Genomic DNA, 18,667 nt, shown 5'->3' with positions numbered 1-18,667 from the left:
TTCTTTTTAGAGTGTAGATATGTTCACGGGATGAAAGAAAGATTCATTTGATTTAGTTTGAACTCATCCTCATTCTTTCTAGGATTATATCTGAGCGTATGAGTGTGTCTTAAATGTCTGCTAAATTAATCAAATATGAGCATGTCAACGTTTGCCTTGACAAACACTTTGGAACAAGTTCATCGATAAGAATATATTGATTCTACCAATCCACTTGTTTGTGTTTTGCCTTGGTGGATGGGTATGGAAGATGGGGTGTGTGTGGATGAGGATGGGGGCTTGACGGTGAGGGATAAGACCTTGGAGGATAAGACCCTTCAGACTTTTACGACTCTTGGAACTCTTCACAGAGGAAGCTACGCATAACCTTCGAAAAACAAGCACTTCCTTAGATAAGCGTCTGTTCTTTTTTGTAACTATGGACCCATTGAAACAAAAGCTCACGCCTTGCTTTTCTGTGGGTTATACAACGACATTAGGGATGATCTGTTTCAGCCACTGTCCAGCCTTAATGAAAATGTTAACGTTCTAGATTAAAATAATCATTTGTGTGAAATCTTATCAGATAGCAATAATGTAAATGCTTGAGCCAAAGCCTGCCACCTTGTCATTCAGCAGAGACATTTTTTTGTATGTGCCTAAATGTCATTTTATATACTGTACTTAATTTTTGTTTATGCATACATGTGCACAGATGACGTAATGTATAATAATTTATATAGATTATGCAATATGTTATAGATTACTCATATAATAATACTAGGGTCTGTCTGCATTGTAACGACGTTCTTCGTTTGTCGAAAGAGAGTCGGACCGAAATGCAGCGTGTTTGTTACTCATGTTTATTAGTGAAAACAAATAACGAAACTATACATGAAATAACGAATAAATACAAAAAACAACAAAACGGAACGTGAAACCTATTACAGCCTGACTGGTGAAACTAACACAGAGACAGGAACAATCACCCACGAAATACAATGCGAAACCCAGGCTACCTAAATACGGTTCCCAATCAGAGACAACGAGAATCACCTGACTCTGATTGAGAACCACCTCAGGCAGCCAAACCTATTTAACACACACCCCTACTCAGCTACAATCCCAAATACTACAAACCCCGATACGAAAATACAATACATAAACCCATGTCACACCCTGGCCTAACCAAATATATAACGAAAACACAAAATACAATGACCAAGGCGTGACATGCACGAACGTTCTGATTTGCCTGGTTCAGTTCCCTTGCTCCTGCAGCCAGTCAGAGTCATATGGGGAGCATCATCTAGCTACAATTTTCTGACTAAACTACTGAATTATCATGCCATATCTTTTTCTGCTTTCTATCCAATTCCTAGTACACCACCATACATTCCTCCATGATTGCTGTGTACTGTAAATTGAGCATTTCTCGCTGGCCAAGTAATCGTTCTCAAGCTGATAAAGTAAAATATGTTGCTTGTACTCCGAGTGATGTGAGAGCTGTAGGTCTTAACTGTGCATGTGTATTTGTCCAAATCGGATCTCTGTTTTGGAGGAAACCAACCTATTCTTATAAAGTTTTAAAAACATTTCAATTTGTTTAGCAGCTTTTTGACTCATTATTTGAATCGTGCCATTCCGGACATTTTAACGGCAGAATGAAGCGCTTTTCACAATTAATGGAAACACTCAGGAAGTGGATACATTATTACCCAGCGTCCCCATCGCGTGTGGATATGGAAACGATATTTGATTATTTGCCACAATTCAACCAAAAAAACAAAAACATCAGCACAGGGATGATCTACCTAGTGTTCGTGAGTGGGTAGCCAGGTGACCAGAACGTAATTACAACTAATTTGTAGACTGCAAACTGACCACAAGGAGCCCAAAAATATATATTTGACTAAAACATAATACTTGCAAAACCTTGCTTACATATATCTACATAATATGTGGGAATACTTTGGAATAGATTTACAAAATGAAAATCACTTGGAGCTGATTTGCTGGTGTTTTTACAGTATTTTATGTCCAACAATATGTTGTTTGTTATGAACATTCAGGAGGATGTACTCTTCTTTAAAGAACTGTAACACAAATCTGCTCGTGGGTTCTCAATGGTCACCTACGGGTGGTCGTTGACCAGCTCCATTATTCAAAGAATTATTTGATATTAAATGAAGATGATTGTTTGAAGAACTGACTGTCTCTCTCACTTTGTTAGAATTTCCACAACACGTGGTCAAATTGCTGCAAGGAAACCACTACTAAAGGACACCAAAGAAGAGACTTGCTTGGGCCAAGAAACATGAGCAATGGACATTAGATCGGTGGAAATCTGTCCTCTGGTCTGATGAGTCCAAATTTGAGATTTTTGGTTCCAACCGCTGTGTCTTTGTGAGACGCAAAGTAGTTGAACGGATGATCTCCACATGTGTTGTTCCCACCGTGAAGCATGGAGGAGGAGGTGTGATGGTGTGGGAGTGCTTTGCTGGTAACACTGTCAGTGATTCATTTAGAATTCAAGGCACACTTAACCAGCATGGCTACCACAGCATTCTGCAGCGATACTCAATCCCATCTGGTTTGGGATTAGTGAGGCTATTATTTGTTTTTCAACAGGACATTGACCCAGCCCACCTCCAGTCTGTAAAAGGGCTATTTGATCAAGAAGGAGAGTGATGGAGTGCTGCATCAGATGACCTGGCTTCCACAATCACCCAACCTCATCCCAGTTGAGATGTTTTGGGATGAGTTAGACCGTAGAGTGAAGGAAAAGCAGCCAACAAGTGCTTAGCATATGTGGAAACTCCTTCAAGACTGTTGGAAAAGCATTCCAGGTTCATTCCTCATGAAGCTGGTTGAGAGAACGCCAAGAGTGTGCAAAGCTGTCAAAGGCAAAGGGTGGCTACTTTGAAGAATCTCAAATATAAATATACTTTGATTTAACACTTTTTGGCTTACTACATGATTCCATATGTGTTATTTCATAATTTGATGGCTTCACTATTATTCTACAATGCAGAACATTGTAACAATAAAGAAAAATCTTTGAATGAGTAGATGTGTCCAAACCTTTGACTGGTACTGTGTATATTTTTTTTCAAGTCCTCGTTGAAAAGTAGTTATGATCTCAGAATAAAATGATGTATCATGCATGGCATTTCAGACTTTGGACACTACATGCAATACGTTGGACACTACATGCAATACGTTGGACACTACATGCAATACGTTGGACACTACATGCAATACGTTGGACACTACATGCAATACGTTGTATTGTAGATTAGCAGTTTCATTTATCAACTTTGTCTACCAAATTTGACCACTGAGTAGCCATAGAGCCATTGAGCTGCTGAAAGTAATTTCTTGCTATTTGCTGAGCCCACTATAAGCTTCTGTGTTTGTGTGCTGCTTCAGAGCTGCAACTGCCTGCCTTGTTTGGCACACAACGTTTTCATCTCTGTGTGTTTTGTTCTGTGAATGTATAAAAGTTGAGACAGTAATGACATCCCTCTTTATTGAGCACGCTGTCTCGCTGCTTTCCTCTAGAGATGTACTGGCGTGTATCCCATCCATGACATTAGAGGGCCACCATGTGGCCATGTGATGGATTGCACTACAGTCCTGATTGATTCTGAGAATCCTGTCTGTTTGCCTTCTTATTTTTTACATGATTTACAGGTATGTTCATCATTTGCTGATGTTTTTATTTCCATTGTATTGTCGTTTAATTATAAACAGTAATTGTGGATTACCAATAATAGACTACTGTTCTTACTATTTTTAATTGCAGACATGTGTTGGGAACCGTTGCTGTGAATCCTGGTGCTGCCAACCCAGTCCTTGGCTGTGTCAATAAGTAAAAGCAGAGAACAAGTGAGGACTACAGAGACGAACACATGGTAAAAACGGGAATGTAATACAAATGCCGTACACATAAAATATAAATGACTAGGGAAAAGCAAAGCTAAAAAAGTAAGTTATAAGATACATTTTATAAAATGTCTACAGTTCCGTTCCCCCTCATCTTCTCTGGCAGGCTGTTCCAGAGGCTGGGGCAGGCCCCCAGTGTCCGGTCTAGAAGTCCTGAAGTTACTAGCTCTGCTGGTATAGTAACCTAGCGGTGCCATAGCCATGGGAAGTAGGGGTGATGAGAGTGCTGCAGCACCCCTGATAAATCACAAATTACATATTTTTTCCCCCACCAAGTTAGTGCACTAGGCCTTTATTACTCCTGTATGAGTGAACAAAAACTTGTCAGCAGAACAGTGCCAAAAGCCCTGGTCTGCCCTAAAAATCCTACATCAATCACAATCGCCAGAATGGCCAAACCTTAGACGCCTGCTTTGGTCTCTAAAATGTGTTTATTATGATCAAGTTCGACCCCCATGGTCAATTCTATAAAAGTTCAATACAAATCGAGATATTTAATTAAATAGTGATCCATTCTGACTACACATTTTACGTCACACAGGACCACGTGCTGATACAGACCAATCATGAGCCGGTAAGCTATGACGAGGCTCCATATGACTCTCTAAGGCAGGATGAAAACAACTACATTGACCATGATCCTTTGCTCTTTTCAGACACTTTCACCATGATCCTTTTCAATTTTGGGGGGTGCCATTCAGCCGCATTCAGCAATATGGCATGCTTCAAATTCAAAAACGTCCGGCTTCATGCTCCATCTGGAGTTTTCCATAGGAAAACATTAGCGCTATCACTACTAGTGGTTTTAATGTCTTTGGGCTGGGGACATAAAAACTGAAAGCTGTCTCTCCATGCCTCTTGGTCCTAGGCTTTGCGATAGTTAAAAAGCCAGTGCCACAGGACCTGAAGGACCTACTGGGTACATACACTATATATATGAAAGTATGTGGACACCTCTTCAAATAAGTGAATTCAGCTATTTCAGCCACACCGTTACTGACAGGTGTATAAAATAGAGCACACAGGCATGCAATCTCTAGACAAACATTGGCAGTAGAATGGCCTTACTGAAGACGTCAGTGACTTGGCACCATCATAGAATGCCACCTTTCCAACAAGTCAGTTCATCAAATTTCTGCCCTGCTAGAGCTGCCCAAGTCAACTGTAAGTGCTGCTATTGTGAAGTGGAAAACATCTAGGAGGAACAACAGCTCAGCCGCAAATGGTAAGCCACACAAGCTCATTGAACGGGACTGCCAAGTGCTGACAATTGTCTGTCCTCAGTTGCAACACTCGCTACCGAATTTCATACTGCCTCTGGAAGCAACATCAGCACAAGAACTGTTCATTGGGAGCTTCATGAAAAGGGTTTTCATGGCCGAGGACTACCTGACATGATGACTCCTTGCTGTCCCCAGTCCACCTGGCAGTGCTGCTGCTCCAGTTTCAACTGTTCTGCCTTATTATTATTCGACCATGCTGGTCATTTATGAACATTTGAACATCTTGGCCATGTTCTGTTATAATCTCTACCCGGCACAGCCAGAAGAGGACTGGCCACCCCACATAGCCTGGTTCCTCTCTAGGTTTCTTCCTAGGTTTTGGCCTTTCTAGGGAGTTTTTCCTAACCACCGTGCTTCTACACCTGCATTGCTTGCTGTTTGGGGTTTTAGGCTGGGTTTCTGTCCAGCACTTTGAGATATCAGCTGATGTACGAAGGGCTATATAAACAAATTTGATTTGATTTGAAAATTTGATTTGAGTAACCACACAGATAACCATGCTCAATGCCGAATGTCGGCTGGAGTGGTGTAATGCTCGCTGCCATTGGACTCTGGAGCAGTGGAAACGCTTTCTCTGGGGAGATGAATCACACTTCACAATCTGGCAGTCCGATGGAGAATCTGCCAGGAGAACGCTACCTGCCCAAATGCATAGTATCAACTGTAAAGTTTGGTGGAGGAGGAATAATGGTCTGGGGCTGTTTTTCATGGTTTGGGCTCCTTTGTTCCAGTGAAGGGAAATCTTAACGCTGCATCATACGTGATACTCTAGACTATTCCTTGCTTCCAACTTTGTGGCAACAGTTTGGGGAAGGCCCTTTCTTGTTTCAGCATGACAATGCGAGATCCATACAGAAATGGTTTGTCGACATCGATGTGGAAGAACTTGACTGGCCTGCACAGAGCCCTGATCTCAACCCCATCGAAGACCTTTGGGATGAATTGGAATGCCGACTATGAGCCAGGCCTAATCGCCCAACATCAGTGCCCAACCTCACTAGGAGCTGCTGCGCCTTCTTCACCATGCTGTCTGTGTGGGTGGACCATTTCAGTTTGTCCGTGATGTGTATGCCAAGGGTGGAGGTGATATGGTCCTTGACTTGTCTCTCAAAGCACTTCATGATGACGGAAGTGAGTGTTACGAGGAGATAGTCATTTAGCTCAGTTACCTTCGCTTTCTTGGGAACAGGAACAATGGTGGCCCTCTTGAAGCATGTGGGTACAGCAGACTGGGATAAGGATTGATTGAATATGTCTGTAAACACACCAGCCAGCTGGTCTACGCATGCTACCTTTAAAGCATGTATGTCATGTATTGGGGTGCACGGTCGTTAAGTGATGTAAAAATCTATTCTAAAACTCACAGACAACCAATGCAGATGATTTAATACTGGTGCATTGTGTGCTCTCCATCTGGTCTTGGTCAGTGCCCGTGCTGCTGCATTCTGTATGTTTTGCAGTTGACCAATGGTTTTCTTTGTTAGTGGGGTTAAAATCCTGTAAAGTTGTGTATTGGCTGCATAGCCGTGCTTTCTGTTAACCCTGCCAAGGGGTAACATATATAAACTGAACAGAACCGGAGCCAATATTGAACCTTGTGAAACACCACACGTGATATCTATTTTCTCTGAGTTACAAAAAACTCTTGACCGGTTAAATAGGTCCTAAACCAGTTAAGAACTGGACTGGAGAAGTCTGTCCAGAAGGACATCATGGTCAACAGTATCAAATGCTGCACTCAAATCCAAGACAAGGACAGAGAGTTTTTTGACATCTGTGTTGATCCTAAGATATGCCACTTTAACAAAGGCATCTCTGAGCTATGGGGGTCACAAAATCCAGATTAGAATTATTTTTTCTTAAATACAATTGGGACTTTAAAATTATTTAGCTGTTTGAAAACCAATTCCTCCTGAATTGAGAAGGCAGGTAGAAGACTTTAGGTGTGATATTAATAGTAAGTATTATTTTTATCCAACCAGTTTGTAGTAACAAGCTTGACGTCGTCATTACGTGCTAGGAATATGGGACCAAATAGTAAACGTTTGACTATAAGTGAATTTGTCCAAATACTTAAGACTTCTTCAAATGGAGGGACTAGATACATAAAGTGGGGGAGAACCGGGGTGTAAGTAACACTTATTTACTCAGAGATTGATAGAGCTAAAGCCACCATATTTTATTATAAACAACTTATACATGTCCTCTAGCAACTGTAATTTCATTTCTAGGTTATTAAAGGACTTCAAATGAAATAGACCGAGAACAGAACTACTGCAACGTTACTTTTGTACCTGTTGTGGGCCAAAGTAACACAGGCTTGGGTTGGAAGTCTGGCGAGAAGTGCACAATATCTGTCACTTCTATGCCCTACCAATGTTACTTCCGCCCCACCCCTCTCTCCTGTAACTTCTCCTTGGTTGGCATCCAAGACTAGCTGTCAATATATTTTAAACCTATGCTGTAATTTAGTCACTAGAACGGTTAAGAAAATAACATATGTTTAGAACCTTAAAAAAATAAGCACAACATTTATTTTTTTAACTTTCCCTCACTCAAAACAACTTTTATTGATAACTTGTTGAAATGTTGCAGTGAGCAGATTTTTTTTGCAGGAAGGTGGTCTTCTGCATTAGACACTTGCGCGTGTCGTTAAATCATTCTAGCGTCTGTATTATTTGAGAAAATGGGCGTGTTACTTCTGACCGCGTTACTTTTTGTCATAGACGGTATACAGCTTCAAGCAGAATTTAGGATAGGATACTTAACGTAGCAGGTTAGGATAATTAGGTTAAAACAATGGTTAGGTTTAGCTAAAATGCTCAAATTCTCTGCGAAATTAACATTTTGACGATTTATGCCTCTCTTCCGTCTGTAGCTGTATACCATGTAGCCACAATCCAGTTCTTCCCTTCTTTTATTTCTTAACGGGAAAACCGATATGTATGAAAATACCCTCAGATAAAAGGTGACATTTTGTACTGTCGCCTCATATGAAACATTTGATCTCAAATCCAAAATGCTGGAGCAGAGCGCCAAATTTAAACATTTAGCTTCACTGTCCAAATAAATACAGAGGGAAGTGTAGTGATTTTTTTATTGAGATAATGGGTTGGTAGTGTATGACCTGTGATGTAGTAAAATGGGTTATTATTGAAACTATAATTCCTAAATTGAGAAATGAAGCCGATTTCAATAATCAGACACAAAACAAGCATGCTAAGGGATGTGTGATTGGAAACTAATTTCTGTGAAAATTAATAGACAACAAATTACAATAGAGACCACAGGACCAGTTTACAAGTTTTAATGATGTTCCAGATTACTACTGTCTGTCTCTGCATGTCAACAACATTGGTCTTGGCACAAATTCAAATGACTTAAACAGAAGGTTTGTCTGGTTCCAATTCTTGGTGGACTGGTTTTGGCTTCTTGTAAGCCTATGGAGCTGTTGATTCGGTCCAAGATGGTCAGGTTGTTGAAAAAGAGATGCTTTATTGGCTGAGTGCCTTGGTCTGGTCCATCACCTTGCGGAAGAGGTCTTCTATCTGAGCCTGGACGTTGTCGACCAGAGGCTTGAGCTGAGCCTGCATGTTCTCAGCCAGGGGCTTCAGCTGGGCCTGCATGTCATCGGCCAGTGGTGCCAGCTTGGCCTGGATCTGCTGCAGCTGGGCCTTCCCATCCTCTAAGAAGGTCCTGTTCGGAAGGGAGTGGGTGATTAGTGGTCTGAATACAATATAAACTAAGGTAGTGCCAAAAATATTGTTGAAAAATAGGATCAAAACACATTGCTTGTTAATGCTTTTGTAGGCCATTGGCCTTTTTTCATCTAATTTTTGTGTATATTATTTTTGACCCTACATCCATTATTTTGCATTGCTTTTGGCTGCTCCCTTCATTGTTTCTTTATTGTAAATTATAAGGCAATAGAATTGTGTTTTTTCTTCAACTTTTTATTTAGGACTTGGTTGGAAGGGCTGGTTCTTCAAACGTGTATCAAATAATGTAATAGTTAAAAAAAAATGTCACTCACTCTGACTGGATCTTCTGCACCAGTTCCTGAGTGGTGGAGGTCAGCTGAGCTGACAGATCCTGGAAGTACTGTGCCAGTTTCTCAGCCTCGGGGCACTGTGCTGCTTGGCTTCCTAGGGGTAGCCAGAGGGTAACGTCATTAACAGAGGCCCACATTGTACACAAACCATTTATGCCCATATAGCATACAACAACACATACAAGACCCTCTACACATACAGCCGTTAAAAATAAATCCACCAACTCTGGAATATAACATTTCCATATCAAGCATATCTCTCACTATTATATTATATATTGCACATATGTGAAATGCAGTTATAGAACCACATACAGAATGAAATATATGTGATTTTTTTTTTTTTGCCGCGATTGTGTCTTTAATTCCGAATGCTACCACAGGTGAGAAACTAACGACAGAGTGAACCTTTCAGATATGAAAAACTTTCTCTTACCATGTGCCAGAGCAAGCACAACAACCAGGGTGGCAAGAGAGAACTTCATGGCTGTTGAGTAGGGCACCTAAGGAGAGAAGAGAGAGGTAGAATTAGCTTGACCTCATAGGTCTGTGGAGGTGTGGTTTGATCACTGGATGGCAGTGATGTAAATTAACTAAGTAAAATGACTTTCAAGTACTACTTAAGTCATTTTTTGCTGCATCTGTACTTTACTATTTATATTTTTGACTACTTTACTTTTACTCCACTACATTCCTAAAGAAAATATGTATTTTTTAATCCCATCCAATTTTCCTGACACACCAAAGTACTTGTTACATTTTGAATGGTCAGGCAGGACAGCAATGTGATCCAATTCACGCACCTATCAGTTTAACGCGTTGTCATCACTGGTGCCTCTGATCAGGCGGGCTCACTAAAGGCATGCTGCGTTTGTAAATTATGTCTGAGTGTGGGAGTGTGCCCCTGACTATCCTTAAATTATAATTTGATGTAGGTCTGTCGCATTTACTTTTTACTTTTACTCAAATATGACAAATTATTACTTTTCCATCACTATACTTAAGTACATTTAAAACCCAATACTTCTAAACTTTTACTTAAGGTTCTTTTACTGGGTGACTTTCACTTTTACTTGAGTCATTTTCTATTAAGGTATCTTTCCTTTTACTCAAGTATGACAATTGAGTACTTTTTCCACCACTGCCGAATGGAAGGATGGTGGTCTCTAAAGCATTTTGTAGTTTCAAGGTTTTTCTCTTGGCATAACAAATAAGTGCACTCGGTGGCAGGTTTGAGATCAGTTCAATTTAACTCAGTTAATTCAAGATTTAAAATCAGCAAGATTTCATATCATAATAAATTGTCTGAATAGTAATGTAGTTCGCCAAATGCCCATTACTCCGACTCCCTAGGAAATTGCATGTTCTGACTGTCTGCGCAAATTTGGAATTGAATTAGACATGGACTCTGTTTTGATTTCCATCTTAATTTGCCTTTCTGAATTCCCTGAGAAGAATCATCTTGATTCACATCGACAGTTTACCTCTTGGAAAACAGTAATGAAACATCAATCAAGCACTCTAAAGATCACTCTCTAAACTACTGCTTATAGCAATACTGCTTAAATAAGCAGCTTACAATGTGGTTGGGAAGGAATGTCCCTCTATAATTGAATGCCCATTTTTACAGACACCTGACTCACTATTAAACAACATATTGCAAGAAAAACAAACGTTTTACCGCATCAAGCAGAAGAGTTCCTTGGCAGAGAAAGAAACGGGACCACTCACCTGAGTCGGCAGGACAGTTTAAATCGGATGGTATCTTTCGTTGGGCCTCCCAAACGTCTTATAGTCCTTCAGAAATGATAAGGCCCACCTCAGACGCAGACCCATTGGCAGCGTAGGTTGAAGTACAGGACTATCATTGGATGTTTGTGCTAGCATGTGACTGCAGGCTGACCCTTGCTGCTCAGCTTGCCACCAAGGCAATCCACTCTAAAGTCCAAGAGTTCCCCTCCTGTGAAGAAGTGCTGATTGCTCAAACGCAGTAGGTGTCTTGTCAAAGCATCGGATTAAAGAAAACATACACAGGACATTTCATCACGAGAAACAACAAAACAGAGAGAATGACAACCAAGCTGTTAAAACACAACGAGAATTGCAAAAGCACGGAAACATGGCAGCCACAGTACTTTCCAGGGGTCAGCCTGAAGATGACTGTTCAGCTGTTTCTGACTGTACGTGTGAATCACATGTTAATTGTTTATGTTTGCTGTTCTATTTCTTGTGTGTGTATTTGTTTAAAACAGGTCATATATGAATACACAGATTCATTTTCTAAATGTTCACATATTGAATAAATCTAAGTTAATCTATCAATATGAATTAGTTCCAAGCCATGGAATATATTAGTCAATTTCCATGACATACAAAATAAACAAAACATTTATAGAAATGGTGTGCAGCACAAGATGAGATATAGAAAGTGTGTTACCTTCTAATATGGAGGATGACATTTGGGGATGACTGGAGAAAATGTACCTACAATAGAGACTTTGCAGGGTAAAATATGACCTAACTGAAACATTACTGAATAGAAGTCCCAGAAACTTAAGTTCTGTACGGATATACGATATATACTTACAATACATAATATTGTGTACTCAATATTTGTCTCGTTTTAAACTTGGTGAGGATTGTCATAATTGGGTACAAATGTTGAGTATAACATCATCAGGAATTTCAAACTGAAACTACATGTAGTTTTTATTTTACAATATACATAACTATAACTATACATTTTATATTAGTATACATTGAGTATACCAAACATTAGGAATACCTTCTAATTGTCAGGACCCGGTTACGAACCTGGGTCTCTGTAGTGAGAAACAGTCACTTAACCAACTGAGCCACGAATAGCCAGCAGAACCCAGAAGATGAGGCAGACACAGCAGTACTTAAGACGGTGTATTTAATAAAGTAAAAAAAGGAGAAGTCCTTCAATACAAAAATGGCAAATCCAAAAGGTGGTAGGAATAGCACAAAAAAGCCTCAAGAGATACTCAAAACAAAAACAGAATTCCACAAGAGCATCCACCGGAATCGACAAGAAAACACAGAACACTAGGGCTGGGTGCTAACATATAAACACAGAGCACAGAACTGAGGGAAACTAAGGGTTTAAATACAATCAGGGGAAACGAGGCACAGGTGCAAATAATAATGGGGAACAAGGGAAAAAACATAAGGTCAAAAAGCACAATGGGGGCATCTAGTGACCAAAACCCGGAACAACCCTGGCCAAATCCTGACAGAATCCCCCCCCTAGGAACGGCTCCTGACGTTCCTACCAGCTCTCTCAGGGTGGAGGGCCCTGAACTGACGAATGAGGTCAGGGTCCAGGATGTCTTTGGCAGGAACCCAGGAGCGCTCCTCGGGACCGTAGCCTTCCCAGTCCACCAGATACTGCCAGGACCGCTGCACCCGGCGATAATCCAGTATCCGATGGACGGTATAAGCCGGCTGGCCTCCAATGACACGAGGCGGAGGGGGAGGTCTGTCTGCCGGGACAAGGGGAGAAAAAACAACAGGTTTTAACAATGAAATGTGAAATGTGGGATTAATCTTAAGGGATCTGGGTAAGTGTAGGCGATAAGAAACTGGGTTAACTCTCCTGGCAACCTTGAAGGGACCGATGTATTTTTGGGACAGCTTGCGAGACTCCACCCGTAGAGGTAAGTCTCTTGTGGAGAGCCAGACTCTCTGGCCGGGGCGCAGGGTAGGCCCGGGACGGCGACGTCTGTTGGCTTGTAGTTGGTACCTCTGTGAGGAACGCATAAGATTAAGACGGGTCTTCCTCCACATAAGCCGACAGCGTCTGACGAACTTCAAGGCTGAAGGCACTCTGACTTCTGCCTCCTGGTCCGGGAACAATGGAGGAGCATAGCCAAACTGACACTCGTGCGGGGACATACCAGTGGAGGAGGAGCGCAAGGTGTTGTGCGCGTATTCGGCCCAAACAATAAAGGATGACCATGTGGACGGGTTGTCACGAGTCATACATCGGAGGGTGGTTTCCAGCTCTCGATTCATCCTCTCTGTTTGGCCGTTGGACTCCGGATGGTACCCTGAAGATAGACTGGCAGAAGCCCCCATGAGTTGGCAGAAGGCCTTCCAAAACCTTGAGGCGAACTGGGGACCTCTGTCAGAAACCATATCTTGAGGAATGCCGAAGACTTGGAACACATGATTAATTACCAACTCAGCTGTTTCCTTGGCAGAAGGTAACTTAGTCAGAGGGACGAACCTGGCCGCCTTTGAAAACCTGTCGATTATGACTAGGATAGTAGTATTGCCATGGGATGGAGGAAGTCCAGTAATAAAGTCCAATGAGATATGGGACCAGGGTCTGTGGGGAACAGGTAAAGGGTGAAGGAGTCCTTGAGGGCGGAGGTGAGAAGATTTGCCCTGGCAGCACACGGGACAGGCATTGACGAAAGTGGCAACGTCTTCTCTTATGGTAGGCCACCAGAACTTACGCTGGATGAACTCCAAGGTGCGACCTATGCCCGGATGACAGGTGAGGCGAGAGGAGTGCCCCCACAGAAGGACCTGAGGCCTCACTGCCTTGGGGACAAACAACCGATTGGCAGGACCTCCTTTCGGGTCCGGTTCGCTAGCTTGAGCACGTCTCACGGGATCCTCAACTTGCCACGAGATCGGAGCCACAATCTTAGCAGCAGGAAGGACAGGCATGTCCGTGTCATCTCGAATGGCAGGAGCGTAGACTCGGGACAGGGCATCCGGTTTGAGATTCTTCGACCCGGGCCGATAGGTGAGGATAAACTGGAATCGATTGAAGAAAAGAGACCATCTAGCTTGTCTAGAGTTCAACCGCTTCGCCTGCTGGATATACTCCAGATTTTTGTGGTCCGTAAGCACTTGAAACGGGTGAGAAGCCCCCTCGAGCCAGTGTCTCCATTCCTTCAATGCCATCTTAACCGCTAGGAGTTCACGATCCCCCACATCGTAGTTCCTCTCAGTCGGGGTAAGCCGGTGTGAGAAGAAAGCGCACGGATGAAGCTTCTTGTCTTCACCCCTCTGAGACAGGACAGCTCCAACACCAACCTCTGATGCGTCTACCTCCACCACAAATGGTTCATCCGTAGTCGGTAGTATCAGGATGGGAGCAGAGAGAACGCGCTGCTTGAGTCCTTGGAAGACCGTCTCAGCTTCTCTTCCCCACAAAAACCTTGCATTGCCACCCTTGGTTAAAGCTGAGAGAGGGGCTGCCACCAAGCTGAAGTTCTTGATGAACTTGCGGTAAAAGTTTGTGAAGCCCAGGAAACGCTGAACTTCCTTAACGGATTTGGGGGTGGGCCAATCCGCTACCGCCCCTACCTTCCTGGGGTCCATTTGGACTCGACCGGGTTCCACTACAAATCCCAGGAATTGTACTCGGGATGAATGGAATTCACATTTTTCCGGCTTAACGTACAGATGGCTGTCCAGGAGGCGTTTGAGTACTTGTCTGACATGCTTAGTGTGTTCTTGAAGGGAGCTCGAAAAGATGAGGATGTCATCCAAGTAAACGAACACAAATATGTTAAGCATATCCCTAAGCACATCGTTTATGAGCACTTGGAACACCGCTGGGGCGTTGGTCAGGCCGAAGGGCATCACCAAGTATTCATAGTGACCAGTAGGCGTGTTGAAAGCGGTCTTCCACTCGTCACCAGGTCTGATCCGCACAAGATGGTATGCGTTCCGCAGGTCAAGCTTAGTGAAAACAACTGCTTCCTGGAGCAGCTCGAAGGCTGTGGCCATAAGGGGTAGCGGGTAACGGTTACGGACGGTTATGGCATTGAGTCCCCGGTAGTCGATGCAAGGACGTAATCCACCGTCTTTCTTGGCCACAAAGAAAAACCCTGCTCCCGCCGGGGAGGTGGATGGACGCATGAGGCCTGCTTCCAGAGCGTCCTTGATGTAGGTATCCATAGCAGCTCGTTCGGGTGGAGATAGGGAAAAGATCCGACCCCTGGGGGGGCAAGTGCCCGGAAACAGGTCGATGGGGCAATCGTAAGGTCTATGGGGTGGTAGCATGGTAGCCCTCTGTTTGCTAAACACCAGTTTGAGGTCATGGTAACACTCGGGAATTCGGGTCAGGTCGATGGATTCTAAAGACTCGGGAGTAGAACTCGGGGAATTCTGGAAAATACAAGTAGCTTGGCACGTAGGACCCCACTGCTTGATAGTGCCCACAGACCAGTCGATGTGAGGGTTATGGCTGTGAAGCCAGGGGTATCCAAGGACGAGAGGGAACTCGGAACAGGAGATCAAATGAAAGTTCATCAATTCCTGGTGTTGTGAAACTGAAAGTCGCAAGGAGGTAGTGACATGAGTGACAAGTCCAGATCCCAAAGGGCTTCCATCCAATGTAGTGACCCTCATGGGTTCACTTAGAGGTTCAGAGGGAACGCCATTCTCCTTCGCCCAGACACCATCCATGAAGTTACCTGCGGCTCCAGAGTCTACCAAGGCTTGAAGGTGAAGCTTGTGGTTGTCCCAGGAGAGGGTGACTGGAATGAGCAGACGGGAGTTGGACGGATGGGAGGAGGTTATGTTTCCCGTTACAGTTCCCCCGGTCTGTACGGGACAGAGCGTTTCCCTGGAGCCCGGGACACGTGGAACGGAAATGGCCCGGTTTGCCGCAATATAGACAGCGTCGCTCCCTCATCCGGCGGTCTCTCTCAGCCTGGGAGATGCGTCCAATCTGCATGGGTTCCGATGGAGCCAGCGAGGATAAAGGTGGGGACTCGGAGCTGGGACTGATAGGGGCTAGAGGTCTACGGTTGAGTTCTCTCTCTCTCAGACGCTGGTCAATGCGTGAGGCCAACTTGATCAGGGACTCGAGATTGTCCGGTGGTTCCCGAGTGGCCAGTTCATCTTGGATAGTGTCGGAAAGGCCTTTCAGAAAGCACACCGTGAGCGCCTCGTTGTTCCAGCCACTTGCTGCTGCCACCGTGCGGAACTGGATGGCATAGTCCGTCACGCTGCGCCAACCTTGGTGGAGAGTCAGGAGCGGTTTGGCTGAGTCAGAACCACTGCTTGGGCCTTGAAACACTCGTTTGAATTCCTCAGCAAAGGCAGAGTAGCTGGCACAGCAGGAACTATGGGCATCCCACACAGCAGTAGCCCAGGCCAGGGCTTTTTCCGACAGCAGAGTGATGATATAAGCGATCTTAGACCGGTCGGTGGGAAACGACGAGGGTTGTAGCTCAAAGGAGAGAGAACATTGGGTGAGAAACCCTTTACAAGCACTTGGATCACCTGAGAACCGTTGGGGAGGTGGAAGACGAGGTTCAGCCAGGGGGTTAACTGCCATGGGTACGTGAATCTGAGGTACTGGGAAGGGAACTGTTGCCGGGGTAAGAGAATCAGATATTTGCTTAATGGAAGTCAGCATCTCCGACAGAAGATGAGAATGTCTAGCCATTAAGGCCTCTTGCTGAACCAGGGCGGCTTCGTGGCGTTGGACAGTCTCCTGGTGGTGGGACAGCATGGCAAAAAGGTCCTGGGAACAGGCTGCCTCTGGGTTCATTTTTGGCTCTGTGTTTCTGTCAGGACCCGGTTATGAACCTGGGTCTCCGGAGTGAGAAACAGTCACTTAACCAACTGAGCCACGAATAGTCAGCAGAACCCAGAAGATGAGGCAGACACAGCAGTACTTAAGACGGTGTATTTAATAAAGTAAAAAAAGGAGAAGTCCTTCAATACAAAAATGGCAAATCCAAAAGGTGGTAGGAATAGCACAAAAAAGCCTCAAGAGATACTCAAAACAAAAACAGAATTCCACAAGAGCATCCACCGGAATCGACAAGAAAACACAGAACACTAGGGCTGGGTGCTAACATACAAACACAGAGCACAGAACTGAGGGAAACTAAGGGTTTAAATACAATCAGGAGAAACGAGGCACAGGTGCAAATAATAATGGGGAACAAGGGAAAAAACATAAGGTCAAAAAGCACAATGGGGGCATCTAGTGACCAAAACCCGGAACAACCCTGGCCAAATCCTGACACTAATATTGAGTTTTACCTGAATTCATCTGGTCAGCCAATGCCATGGAAAGAGCAAGTGTTCTTAATGTTTGTTATTCATAAATATTACATTTTGAAAAATTAGGTCAGGATTCTCTAGTTATCTTGGGAGGAATTTCTCCACAAACATTTCTAAGTAACATTTGTAGAGAAATAACATTTGCAGTGCTATGCTCATTCATATACATTCCATGCACAACATCATCAGAGGCTTTCACTGGGAGAAGATTAACATGACAAAGCAACCAGTTAGCTGAGCAATTTACACACAAACACTCCTTGCATCCCTCATCGAAAGGCAGATGAAATCAATGTCTCAAAAGATTAGCTGCGTTTGCATGTAACCTGTGCCCAGATGTGTCCAGCGTCTTAGAGTAAGATTTACCTTGGGTTAATCACAGACTGTGTTAATTTGTGCAATGCCCTCGAGCCCTTGTCCTTCCCTTTCAGAAAAATGTGTGGAAGCTATGCCTAAGTTTCTTTTTTGGGGGGGGGGGATTTCACCCTTGTTTAACCAGGTAAGCCAGTTGAGAACAAGTTCTCATTTACCACTGTGACCTGGTCAAGATAAGGCAAAGCAGTGCGACACAAACAACAACAGAGTTACACATGGAATAAACAAACATACAGTCAATGACACAATGGAAAAGTCTATATACAGTGTGTGCAAACAAGGTAACATAAGGGAGGTAAGGCAAAAAATAGGCCATAGTGGCGAAAAAATTACAATTTAACAATTAAACACTGGAGTGATAGATGTGCAGAAGATGAATGTGCAAGTAGAGATACTGGGGTGCAAAGGAGCAAAACAATATCAGTATGGGGATGAGATAGTTGGATGGGCTATTTAAAGATTGGCTATGTGCAGGTGCAGTAATCTGTGAGCTGCTATGACAGCTGGTGCTCAAAGTGAGAGATGGAGATATGAGTCTCCAGCTTCAGTGATTTTTGCAATTTGTTCCAGTCATTGGCAGCAGATAACTGGAAGGAAAGGCGACCAAAGTAGGAATTGGCTTTGGGGGTGACCAGTGAAATATACTTGCTGGAGCGTGTGCTATGGGTGGGTGCTGCTATGGTGACCAGTGAGCTGAGATAAGGCGGGGCTTTACCCAGCAAAGACTTATAGATGACCTGGAGCCAGTGGGTTTGGTGACGAATATGAAGCGAGGGCCAGCCATCGAGAGGATACAGATTGCAATGGTGGATAGGCTATGGGGCTTTGGTGACAAAACGGATGGCACTGTGATAGACTGCATCCAATTTGCTGAGTAGAGTGTTGGATGTTATTTTGTAAATGGCATCGCTGAAGTCAAGGATCGGTAGGATAGTCAGTCATAGTTCTACGAGGGTATTTTTGG

General features: G+C 43.6%; 1 protein-coding gene across 1 annotated transcript; it reads right to left on the bottom strand.

The window, feature by feature from the left end:
* Positions 1 to 8,502: 8,502 nt before the first annotated feature.
* Positions 8,503 to 11,035, bottom strand: LOC135549850 (type-4 ice-structuring protein-like). The gene is made up of 4 exons (XM_064980189.1): positions 10,993 to 11,035; positions 9,698 to 9,764; positions 9,244 to 9,355; positions 8,503 to 8,906 (listed from the first exon to the last, which is right to left on the bottom strand). Exons 2-4 carry the CDS (start codon positions 9,744 to 9,746, stop codon positions 8,705 to 8,707), a joined length of 363 nt encoding a protein of 120 aa, XP_064836261.1. The 5' UTR covers positions 9,747 to 9,764; positions 10,993 to 11,035; the 3' UTR covers positions 8,503 to 8,704.
* Between the last annotated feature and the right edge of the window lie 7,632 nt (positions 11,036 to 18,667).

The sequence above is a fragment of the Oncorhynchus masou genome, chromosome 12 (genome assembly GCF_036934945.1).
Source record: "Oncorhynchus masou masou isolate Uvic2021 chromosome 12, UVic_Omas_1.1, whole genome shotgun sequence".
Classification (NCBI taxonomy): Eukaryota; Metazoa; Chordata; class Actinopteri; order Salmoniformes; family Salmonidae; genus Oncorhynchus; species Oncorhynchus masou.
Note: the sequence above shows the minus strand (reverse complement) of the source record. Positions and strands in the feature narration are given on the sequence as shown.

Coding starts and splice junctions, on each gene's coding strand:
- LOC135549850 (XM_064980189.1), bottom strand. CDS start 9,746: ATGAAGTTCTCTCTTGCCACCCTGGTTGTTGTGCTTGCTCTGGCACAT. Junction 9,356..9,697: donor TGTGCTTGCTCTGGCACATG/GTAAGAGAAAGT, acceptor GGCTACCCCTAG/GAAGCCAAGCAGCACAGTGC. Junction 8,907..9,243: donor GTGCAGAAGATCCAGTCAGA/GTGAGTGACATT, acceptor CCTTCCGAACAG/GACCTTCTTAGAGGATGGGA.